The following is a 12,030-nucleotide window of genomic DNA, read 5'->3' as shown; positions in this document are numbered from 1 at the left end:
ACAAATGCACCTTTGAAGTATCTTATTGCATACAATATGCAATGAGATACTTTGATGAACTTGCAAACACTTAAGATCACACCAGGGTCCTTCAATACTTTTTTCTGGTCATGAAACTCCCGCCGAAGTTTCATATAGGGACAAAAGCTGCCACCAGAGGCGCCGCCGTGAGTAGAAGGGCACCGATCTGCCGCGCATGGAAGGGCAGTCGCGCGTTCGCGTGAATGTTTGCCATGAAAAACAGCTCACCCACATTTTTATTTCACTGTGTCCGCTAACTGAACATAGCAGTGCTTACTCTTCACCAAATACGATAGCATGCAAGTTGTTTATTACTTCAAGTCATTGACTGTTAGCAATCGTTCACCCAAGGCTGCCCGTCAAGTGTTGCAATTTCGTTTGTGCTCGTACCTATACCTACATTTCTTGATTCCTGTGTAGGTGATTAAAATTGTGCTTAAATTATACAGTGCGCCATGACTAAGCCTAGCTGACCCACAGATTAACGTTGCTTGCGCAAAAGTTATGGTGCGCCCTACTGGGCGCTGGCGGTCTGCAGCGCTTATTCTCCTGCTAATTGGCTGTTTATTCTGGGGCATCGCGAAGCTGCCAATGGAAATTTCGCGCGCAGAACAGGTTCGTCTGAATAAAGTCATCTTGGCACTAATTGCAGCAGCAGCTGTGAGCTGCGCATGATAGATATAGGCAATATGTGCGGTTTCTATGCGAAAGTTCTTGCATTTACGCATACAAATTTAAACATGATCAGTTCAAACCTGCGCCAGTGTATTTTTTTTCATCCATTCACATTTACTGTCGCAGTGACCATCAGTTCAAGGTTGGCGTTTCACTTAGTCGACTGAAAACACCCCATGAGTCTTTTTATAAAAATACCAGCTCAGATTGAAACCAGCTCGGAGCTCCATCGTCAATAGGTCATTCAAGACTACATTTACCGATCAAACTGAATAAGCTAGTATATTATTTTTTTGCATGTTTCTCTTGTTTGTCTTTATACTCAGTTTTCTTAATCCAATTAGAGCCTAATTTTTTTATCATTTTTTCTGCCTAACAGAAAACAAGTTTGCACAGGTCTTTGTGGATAGCATTTTGACTTGTGCTAACCGACGCTACCCCTTGCAGGACAGTGTCTACTTAGTAAAAGGGCGGAATGTAAGGCATGGTATACGATTATTAGGGAGTAATTACTAGCAAGCGTCAAGAATGCAAAAGTGCCGCAAGCATTAGTACACATATGGTTGCAATTAAGATTGCGTTTGATAGACTGGCAGAAAAGTTGGTGGATAGAGAGAATGAGACAAAACACCAGGAAAAATAATTTGTCACTGCTTTCATCTCCCCTGTGGCTGGAAAGGATGAACGAGCACCAGCATGAAATAGTCTGTTTCTTTCGCATGTAAAAAAATGCAAACGGCACTTAATAAAAAAAAAGTGCACAACTTCAGCCGTAGTGCGTACAAAATGTGTTGCGCAGCCAACACTGGCCGAGGAAGTACGGTTGTCCAGCAGGATGTCTTCAACAATGTTCATGTAGACATTGGCACAGGCTATATGTATTGTCCACGGTGCACACTTCTAGGTGCTCGTCCACAATTTGCAGAAGGCAAAGCAGGTGGTCTGATGGCACTTCCAAAAATCCCCTAGTCTTTATTTCGGTCAGTGCACTTGGCTTTCGGGAGGTGCTCCTCAGTGTTTGGAGGCAGTCCTTGCAGCTTATTTTAGCAAACTTTCTTGGAATCTAGCCACCAAGATAGTCCAAAATGCAGTCCTTCGTTGACTCCGGACGATTGATATCTTGCATGCACTCAGCCGGCTCCAGTAGTATATCGTCCAAAAGAACTGTCAGGGTATTCATCTGAAACACAAATATCTTGCTCTGTCACTCAGTGAATGACATAAATTTTAAGCACCAGAAAGCATAATAGATCTTCACTGCATTTAAAACGAGACGTGTATGCCCATTAGCATGAAATGGCTAGACAATCATTATCACATTTCTATATAATGCACAGCTACTCTGGAAGTTGTTTTGGTGTGTGTTATTAAAAGGTTTACCTGGTTAGCAATAGGTTCTTTATGCTGAAAGAGATTTTGCATTTTTAAGAGTGGGCGTGGCCCATCTTCATTTTCGTCAGCGCTATCACTTTTTGGTTTGGATCATTAAGCAAAAAGTAAGCACGTTCATTGCAAATGCCGCGCTTCAAGTAAACCTCTAAAACACAGACACTGTTGCGATTTATACAAAAAAAAAAAAAAAAAAAAACATCAGGAATGGGGGCTTAACGCACTGAATTCGTGGACTTCATGTTTGCTTCATGATGCACCGATAGCTTCTGAATGGTTCCTGCATGCCACGTTTTTCATTTGCCTGCGCCTCCGTTTTTGCGAGCTTCCGCTGACACGAATGAAGTTGTTGCTTCACACTGCGAAGTTGGTCCTTCACCCTTTGCAGCTCCGAGGCAAAGCAAACGGCGTGCTCAGTTAGGCACTCTGCATCAGCACCGCCAAGGCGATTTACAGTTCATACTTCATCTGCAAAGAGTGACCAAGAACGAATATCGTAACGAGAGTGATGCCAGTTTGCCTGCGTAGTGAGCAAGTAGCATACTCCAAAGGTGTGCACCAGACTTGCCGTGAATTTCGTCTTCGGCTGCATCGGTGACGTCGGCAGTTGCGATGGCCGCAACTTCGGCTTCAGCGCAGTTTGAAGATACCGCTCACAGCCTTTTTGCAGGTGGGCGCCGTTTCGGTGCATGCAAACGTTCTTTGGGCTTAGACAAGTACACAGATACGCCATGGAAAATCCTCGGAATGGCGTCTTCTACCAGTTTGGGTCGATCGCGTGGCAGTGACACAACGTTTCCATTCACTGTACACACGTCCGCACGAACAATGTCTCCGGCATCAAAATGTTTTTCGCACACGCGAAAGTACTTCGATTCAAACGGGAACCCAGCAGTCTCTTGTCGCGGGATTGCTCGCTTCCACCTGTCGCGTAGTTCCGGGTTGGTTGGTATAAACAGAATAGGGAGACTTTTTCGTCGACGCCCTTGTATCCGGAGCGGCAGCCTGGCTCACAACAAATGTTAGGAATCACTGCTATGGTGAATTACGAAGTGTCGATGTCACTACATGGAGACACGTTCAGGCGAAACAAAAAACAAACACAACAGCACGCCGCGCCGACACTCCGCTTTCCGGCGGCAGCGGCCGTCTTCCCCGTCGCCCTTCTAGCGACGCCAGCGCCGCAACCATAGAGAAAGAAATTCAAGAATTCCTTTCTCTATGCCGCAACTGCGGGCGCTATATGAAGCTCTCCCATAGCGTTACGCGGGAGTTTCATGACCAGGAGAAAAGTATTGAAGGACCCTGATCACACTTTGAAAGTAAAAGTTATTAAAGTCTACCAATGCTTCAAAATTTAAAAGGTTCACTATTTTTGTATGCCTTTGGGCCAAGCTTCATTAGTCCGAGTTAACTTTTAGAAAACTTAGGCCTGGTACAAGCATTAATTAGTCACTCTGCTTACTTGGAACAGCTATACTTTAGAAATTAAAGGATGGCTTACAATAGCAGCATGTTCATTGGGCTGCCTGGTACATCTTGTCACACAGCAGAATTTTGAACAGCACGACACGGGACAAACAAAAGAGGCACATGGCAGAGTGCTCTGCCCTGTGCCTCTTTTCTTCATCCTGCGTCACACGGTTTGCAATTCTGCTTTTGACATGGCGTACAATGTTCACCCCATGTTGTCTAAAGAGGGCCCAGTAAATGTAACTGTATGTATATCGATAACTGTTATTCACTTTAAAGGGGCCCTGAACCACTTTTCATCGAAGTGGAGAAAGACATTTGAAGTGAAAATAGGTTATTTCAGAAATGGCTTGCCGCAAAAAGTATTTCAATGCGTTCAGCAGAAGCGGAGTTAGTAGCAATCAAACACAGCCTCCGCTGCGCTCCCCTCTATTCTTCAATGACGAAAAGTACTTCAGTAGCCCAGAAGCCCTGCTAGCGTTACACCAAATGTTGGCTAACAGACATCTTGACAAGAACTGAAGACTTGTATTAGACATTCTCTTAAATTGTCATGGCAGCAGCTAGAGCAACACGAGGTTTGTCCACAGTTTATTTGAAATGAGGCGCGGACACCAGAAAAACATTTATATTGTCGGGTAGTGATTCACAGGTTGTTTTTCCAGATGTGAACCATAGGAATAGTGTAGCACAGCCAGATTGGTCGACTAGTGCATTTTGCTTAGAGCAATCAATTGAATGCCACCGGTCACAATTACTTTGTATATAAAACAAGATCTGTATTGTATGCCGATGTCACCTCTGCATGAAACACATCAATGTCGACAAAACTTTGCCCTGCTGGGTCTCCTGCAAACCGAAATAGTTTCTCGCAGGGAACCATTTTTGTCAGTGATGCTGCGGTTCAGGCAGAGATGACTTCCTATTATCAGTTGCAGCCGGAAGAATAGCATTACACAAGTATACGAAACAGAATGCTGTGCTACGATGAATTCTTAAAAATATCGATTCACATCTGGAAAAGTACTCTGCACACCACTCTATCCAGCAATACAAATACTTCCCGATGTCAGTACCTCATTTAAAAGCAAATTGTAACTTACTTTGTGGGTGTCCCTTGTTAAGTATTGCCATATGCTTGCAGAGCATCACGCAGAAATAATGGCCAGTTCTTCAGCATACCCTCCATTAGTGAATCCCTTGCATATTGCATGTTACCAGAACTGAAGGATAAATTAGAATATACTGTTATTTTTTTTTTTTACACACTGTTGCGAAAGCCGAGCAGCCACGAAGGTTCCATGGGTGGTGTCGTGCCAAGAGGAGGAGATATCCAGAGAGATCAAAAACTTTTATATACAAATTTACATGTGGTATTTTACAAGGGCTTCATGATATTGGAGCTGTCTACATGCTAACATCTTTGCACGTAGTAGCGTTTGCATCTCCAAGCGTTCAACATAGAGCGTCTTCACAACACTCAAGTCCCGTTGTTTTATCCCTTTCTTTTCCTTCTTTCACTCGACGAGGCAATGCACTTTAGTTCTTAGCCAATCACCATTTTGGACCAGGTCGCCATATCCCGAACATGATGTGCCATCGTTTCCCGCTGGGCTCCACCTCCAATCTTGCCAGGTCGCCCCCCGAACACAGGCAGCAGTTGACACCTTGGGAACCAAACGATGTGGCTCCCACAGGATTGCTAGATGCTGGCCCTTTACAAGAGTCGCCTCTCCGTAGCGGTCAGTTCGCGGAAGCCACCATTTCCAGGGGACGGTGCCTGTTGTCTCCAAAGGGCTCCAGGTTGGCGCGTCGCAGTCGACGCCGGGCCTCGTCGTAGTTCGGGTGGCACTGGTAATTCACGGAAACACCAAGGGCGACGTTGCCGTTTCAGCTATGCACGAGGCTGAGGACCCATTGCAGTCTGGGGACTAATTGCTCATCCATCAGTCCCAGGTGACCGACTGTGACACTTCCCGGCTGCGAGAAACGACAAGCGTGAAGTGCACTTGACATGTTCACGCCTGTCGATGAGGCCTCCTTTGTCCCGAAAGACCGCCAGACAACAACACACTGTATGAGGAGCTTTTCATGAAGTGCATAGAACATGACTGCAAGCCAAAATGCTGCAAGACATCTACTTCACACGATGTCACAGTCATTGTATTACTGAATGAATGAGAAGATGCAGAAAGTGTAATTAACAAGAGTGACAAATAGCAGCAAAGGTGGCCATGCATAGATCTTCCAAGATGATCGCTGTCCCAGCCAGAGCAGGCCAGTCTTTGTAGGAGAGCACTGGCTGCCCACAAATGCTTTCTGTCGCAGGTCAAGCGTGAAGGTTCTTGTAGACACAGGCAAGCAAAATCTGCACCAACGAGGGAGAAAAAAAAAAAAAAAAAACGGAAGAGGAAATGAGAATGTGCAAATTGAACTTCAATTAGCAATATACGCCAATCAAGAATTTTTCCTCACATTAAAAATAAATTTAAGCCCTCCTTTGTCTTAAAGTACCGGTCCGGTGTCTTAAGGTATGTATGTGATGATGCTTAAAATTACTAGTAAATTTCCTGGCACATAGTTAATAAAATGCACAGCAGAGTCAGAGAAGTGCCTTCAAATTAATATAGTAGGGTGTTTAGTGGCTAAAAAGGCACTTATCAACTGGGCAAACAAGTCTGAAAGCCTCTCTGCAAATAATAAGCAGTTTAAAACAGTTGACCATTTTGCAGGTGAACAACCTGCTATCTTGATGAGCAAGTTATATCGCATGTAAACTAAACCGAAACAGAGTTTGGCATTTTGCACTGTCTAGCTGCCCCCCCCCCCTTTTTTTGCATACTTAAGCATGACATTGTACAGGTTAAGCAGGCAACACACGTATCACAATGCAATGCTTCTAGGGTTGGGTCAATCACTTTTGTTGATCATGAGACCCTAATTGGCTTAGGGCAATACTGCACACCAATAATGCGTCACCTTGGATGAAACCTCATACAAAATTGGAAGTATCTCATGTGATCAAACAACATTGCCCCCTGTCTTAGAAGTGTTAACATACTGGTTGCACCAGAAAGTGCAAAGTGATTCGTAGAGGTTGCAAGTTCATCAGTGCATCTTTTGCCTCCGATAATTCCGAGCATCTGCATTGACTAGCAGTTAATAGAGAGTTGAATAGGGTCCCCAAAGAAATAGCGTCGACACCACTGCGCATGCGCGATACGCAAACAGCGTTTGGGGTTTTGCATGGGGCACGCTATTTCACCGATTTAGCGGGAGCCCCAAAAGCTTTGCGTCAACAAATATGGCGGCACCCATCGAAGCGACGGCTCGAACCGAGTACCAAATGACTCGATTCGTGGTAACGCGTGAAGTTCGTAAGCTAGGAGAAGTGACTGCGGTTATCGCTTTCTCTCAACTAACGGTTGTAATGAATATTGATTAATTAGACGCCGCTAATTCCGAATTCGATTGTTGATTTCTTGGCTGGTAGGTCTAACGTGGAGTAGCTTGGCTGGTGAAGGCACGTGAAGTTGGTTACTCAAAATTAAGCGCAACAAATCGCTTGCTACTAATCGAATAACCTTTCAATTGTAATTAAACACAAAATCACAAAAGCCAAAATTACTCTTGCCATCATAAAATGGTATAGTTTATTTTAATATTTATAATAGCTTTTCTTTGACAACGTGGTAGCGCTGCAAACGCAAGACGCTATTCGTAACCCCAAAGCCCTACTCTAAAACTCTTCACTCCATGCCCCAACGCTAACACCCGCAAAACTCTTTGGGGCCCCTATTCTAAAACTCTGTAATAAGCCACTACACACAAAAAAACTATTCAGGTAATGGTCCACCTAGCGAAAGGTGAAACATGGCAGAGGGCCAAGAAAATCAAGTTGCTAAATTCTGATAACACCTCGGATTGATATTAGTGAAATAGATGACAAAAAAAAAAAAAAAGGCAGCACGGGTAAAATTAAGATTTACGACAAATTTTTGCAAAGCAGCTCTGCACACTGCTGGAACCCGCAGCATCATGCGTGTGCTACACCGACATGCGAGTACTCACAATCTCAGACAAGTGCGCCATCCCACATCATTGTTCGATCCCCTCGGAGTAAGGTTGAATAGTCCGCACAACCTACCTGCGATGATTCATTCGGGAGGCGCCACCCAAGCACTGATGGTGCTACAGCCAAATTGAAGTTCGTTCTTGTATGGAAACCTTGGCCCACGTTTTATCAATTCAAGCAGCAAAGCATACATCCTGCAGCACACACAAAGATCTGAAATGAGACTCCTCGCTGATGCTGTACAGCAAATTCCTGTAAAGAAACTAAATCACAGAAAACCTGTTACAATACAAAACTCATCACATACTGGCTTGAACAGATTTGCACATTGGGGAAGCAAGGTGCAACGTACACTGTTGTAGCAAAATTTTACTCATGTATGAAATACTGGTGAATCATGACACAACAGAGTTAATTTGAGAGTTCTTACACAGTATTGACAACCTACAGTGGAGTTTTGGAAGGCTTAGGAAAACAAAGTAGTAAAAGTAAACCGTGTACACTGTGCTGAGAAACAATAGTGGCAGCCGATTAGGGACCAGTGTAATTTTTTTTTTTTTTTTTTTTTGTAATGCTCGTTTGCTAAATGCTAGGTATTTTACCGTGAAGTGCTCCCTGGTCTTAACCCACAGACACTGCGAGGATCAGAGAGGGTAAAGTACATTGGCTTACACTGATCATAATGAGGTCCCGGACGCCCATCCGCCCAGCCAATAGCGCGAAGCCGGAACTGAATATACATCAGTCAAGTACTACCGCTTGTCGCACGGAACGAGCAAACGACTAGATTTTGATATGTGCAAGGATATTAACGTAGTGCAAAACCTTTAGTAGTATTTATTCGGCTCTTTACGTTAAAACTAGAGTGTACTAAACTATGACCGTATTCTAGTACCCTCTAGCTAAAACACATGAATTTAAATTAATAAAGCACGCGTCACGCCAGTTTCGGCGAGTACTTGCTGCCCTCATACCGGTAACACCGGGGAGACGTCGCTCGTCTCGTCGCTCGCATACGACTTGTAGGCGACGAGCGAACGCGACAGCAATCTCCATCGCGTCGCTTGTCGCTGTCGCGCGCAAGATCGCGTGCATGCGGTTTATATTTACAAGCTGCGCATGCTACAGTGTAACGTACCCATGCAAGAACAAAAGGACACAAGATAGGGCGAGTACAGTCTGGCTCATGATTGTGAGCAGAGTGTCCTCGCTGAATGCACTCCCTTCGGTTGTTTCATGCTACGTTAACCACAAAGACTATAAAACACGCAGAACCCGCATATAAAAATAAAGCTGACAAAAACCAACAAGGCAGTAGAGCCCAACCTTCAATGTTAACACCTAAAAAAATTCGGACATTGTTGACGAAAAACAGAGTGCAAAGTATTTCACTTACCTGAAATAGTGCTATCCAACGTGCGACGTACAAAGGCGCATCGAGAACGAAGGTAGCGAACGCAGATCCCGCCATTGTGGTAGTAAGCCGTCGGCGAAAAAACGCAATACAGCCGATGTCACAAAGCACACTGATGCAAAACTTAGGGGCACACGCCGCGACGGCGGCCGAACTGACGATGTCACACACACATTTAACGCAGAAAAAACATGGGATAGAGTAAGACGAACCCGTCATGGAGACAGCTCCTTATATAGGCGGGCGTAGTTGCAAACAGCGCCCCCTGGGTGCGGATTATGTGGGTTTCAAAACCGAAACCGCTACATCACACAAAACACAAGGCAAACAGCGTCGGCACAGCTAGTTGATATCAAATAAATGTATAGAACAGCTTAGAACAGCACACAACTAGCACAATGTACGAACCTACGAACGAGACATTGCTTGCGTACGCCAGCGACCGTTTTTGCAGCGACCGGCAGCGCAGGCTGGTTAAAGTTGTCAGGTACATTGATGACTAATCCTTTTCGAACCAGACGTACATTCAACAGTAGATATGCTCATCTAAGTTTTTTTCAGCAGGCATTAGCCCACTTACTCTCGCGGTGAAAGAGCCGACTGATAACATGCTGCATAGCTTAGATATTCAGCTCAAGTTCACTGAATAACACACATGCTGGGAGTATAAACCGAGGGCCAAAAATAGCCTCCGTTGCTGTACTGCTCCGCTCACTCGAAGCTCGTCAAAAGGAGCATTGTCAACTTGTGTTTTGGAAATGCATTAAAGAAATCCTGCCACAATAAGATCTATGCATGTCTTATGGACCTGTCGGGAAGGCTATCGATCGGTTCATGGAGTCAGGGCAGGTCTCGGTTGTAGACGGGCTGCTAAAAAGATGCTGTTTATACAATAACACTTGGCATGCAGCAAATCAACGGACAGAAAACTGGAGGAAGGTAGCGGCAGTTCCTTATCTGCATAGAATGGCTATCTGTCGGAAATGTGAAATGTGTGTTAATGCCCCTTCAGTCGACTTGTTAGATAAGAAGACGGCCTTTTTGTATGGCTGAATCGAGATGATGTGGTGCCATTGTGCATGGGTTAAATAGGCAGCTGTTTCATGGAAGTAAAGTTGTTGAAGTTAGCACATTGTGTTGTCGTTCCCTCCTGTCCTTGTCCGCTGCAGGTACTGAATATGCTTTCAGTTTACCAACATGCCCAACATATGGCAATGCTATATTGTATGTCCACTGCAGGACTAAGGCCCTGTGATCTCCAATTACCCCTGTCTTGCGCTAGCTGATTCCAACTTGCGCTTGTTTCCAACAGTTTCCTAACTTCATCACCCCACGTAGCTATAGTTTTCTGTCAGCCTCAACTGCGCTTCTTTTCTCTTGGTACCCATTCTGTAACTCTAATAATGGTCCACTGATTATCCATCCTACGCATTGCATGGCCTGCCCAGCTCCATTTTTTTTTCTCAATGTCTATTAGAATATCGGCTATCCTCGTTTGCTCTCTCCCTAGCTATTAACGTTAGGCCTAACGTTAATATGTATATATATAGGCTCAAAAGTTGCTCCGGTACTCAGCACTATTTTTCTAGGTAACATTGACAAGGCAATTGATTCAAAGCTTAACGGCCTTGCATTAAGGGTGTTCCGTTCTGTGGATGATTTTTTGGCAATAGTTGAACATGGTGTTTTGGACAGCAGAGTGAAAGAAGTTTTGAAAGTGTTCAAGGACAGCAGCAATATTTTATTGTTCTAATTGGTATGGCCTCTTCCTTGGGTTGAAGTGGTACATTTTCTTAAAGGGACTGACTACCAATTTTTGAGAAAACCTCTTTTTTTTTTTTTTTTGGAACTCAATGGAAAGCTTGTCATGGGAAATGTACCACAATCCCAGGACGCATTCTCAGTTATAGACAGTCACGTGCACCCATAGAGATAAGCTGTCAATTGCTTGTTATTTTGTTGGGTTGACTTTTTGCAAGACTAAAAGTTTCATGTGCTCCATTTTCACATATATTTAGGTCATTATTGTGTAAATTGTGTTGCAAATATATGTAGTCTTGTTTGTTCCTTTTTGTATACTGAATAAATTATTTGAAGTACAGCAAAGTGTCAGCAATTACTGCAAGTGCATGCAGCGTGTGTTTAATGTTTTAGAACATTAACATGCTTAACTCATTCTGTAAAGCTTGATTAAAACCACCACTGCACCAAATACCTAAGTTGTGTGCTACGAGTGTTCATGCACGTGCTGCTTTAGTGGCCACCTGAATCAAATGCTGTCAATTTATACAGTGGTGTCCCCCATAACTTGTGCCATAATTTAAAAATATGCGAGTGCCACATAGCTGAGCCTGAACAAGCTAATGTCTGTTGTCGCTCGCAGCAAGTCAGAGTATACTGTATTCCCCTTAATTACGTAATCAGTTATTACGTTGTCAAATATATTCAGAACAAAATTGTCAATTACAAAATTGCAGACCATCCACTTCTGACCCATGTCCCTTTCTCAATACGTGCTGCATAAAAGTTTTTTTCCAAGCCTTCAAGAAGCCCGCATAAAGAACCACGCAACTAGTCATGTGGCACTTTCTTCTGTTTTGAAGGCTTTTTACAATTTTAGTAGCCACATGGTCAAAAAGAGCAAACTAAGGAAATACTTGCTAGTAAATGGAAGTGGTAGTAATTTGGAACTGTGTGGGAACCACTTGGCAACTAGTGGAATTTGTTGTGGTAATCGGTACCATCTTAATGGCCACTTGAAGGCAAGTGGGAACCAAATTTGTGGTCCAAGTGGTACCATCTTAATGGTCACTTAATTGAAATTAGCTGTCCGGACACTTTAAAAACCACTTGGTTACAAGTGGAACCCGTTGTGGTCCAAGTTTGGGTGGTTTGGGTCTTAATGGCCACTTGAAGGCAAGTGGGACCAGTTCAGAAACCACTTGGCAGCAAGTGGAACTGGTTGTTGTCCAAGTGGTACCAT

At 44.0% G+C, this 12,030-nt stretch overlaps 1 protein-coding gene and 2 long non-coding RNA genes across 48 annotated transcripts in view; 2 read left to right on the top strand and 1 right to left on the bottom strand.

Moving 5' to 3' along the window:
- The window catches only part of LOC125942114 (uncharacterized), a 111,916-nt gene extending 107,516 nt beyond the window's left edge, over positions 1 to 4,400 (top strand). For all 3 annotated transcript variants that reach the window (XR_007464818.1, XR_007464819.1, XR_007464820.1), the window contains exon 3: positions 4,270 to 4,400. This is a non-coding gene — a long non-coding RNA (uncharacterized LOC125942114). The remainder of the gene's footprint in view (positions 1 to 4,269) is intronic.
- Positions 1 to 12,030, bottom strand: part of LOC119437012 (uncharacterized) — a 156,576-nt gene that overhangs the window by 102,489 nt on the left and 42,057 nt on the right. For 7 of the 44 annotated variants that reach the window (XM_049660195.1, XM_049660205.1, XM_049660194.1 and 4 more), the window contains exon 4: positions 7,706 to 7,750. The exons of 21 other annotated variants lie outside the window; for them this stretch is intronic. In XM_049660195.1, the coding sequence (XP_049516152.1) occupies positions 7,706 to 7,750 (45 nt within the window). Of the gene's footprint in view, positions 1 to 4,908; positions 5,927 to 7,705; positions 7,751 to 9,029; positions 9,159 to 12,030 lie in introns of those variants that run through there. 16 more of the 44 variants (XM_049660189.1, XM_049660201.1, XM_049660188.1 and 13 more) reach the window with 5 other exon arrangements.
- LOC125942115 (uncharacterized) overlaps positions 7,835 to 12,030 on the top strand; it is a 47,204-nt gene continuing 43,008 nt past the window's right edge. The window contains exons 1-2 of the long non-coding RNA XR_007464821.1: positions 7,835 to 8,655; positions 8,718 to 9,597. This is a non-coding gene — a long non-coding RNA (uncharacterized LOC125942115). The remainder of the gene's footprint in view (positions 8,656 to 8,717; positions 9,598 to 12,030) is intronic.

The sequence above is a fragment of the Dermacentor silvarum genome, chromosome 1 (genome assembly GCF_013339745.2).
Source record: "Dermacentor silvarum isolate Dsil-2018 chromosome 1, BIME_Dsil_1.4, whole genome shotgun sequence".
NCBI lineage: Eukaryota > Metazoa > Arthropoda > Arachnida > Ixodida > Ixodidae > Dermacentor > Dermacentor silvarum.
The sequence above is the reverse complement of the archived record's forward strand: the minus strand, read 5'-3'. Positions and strand labels throughout refer to the sequence as shown.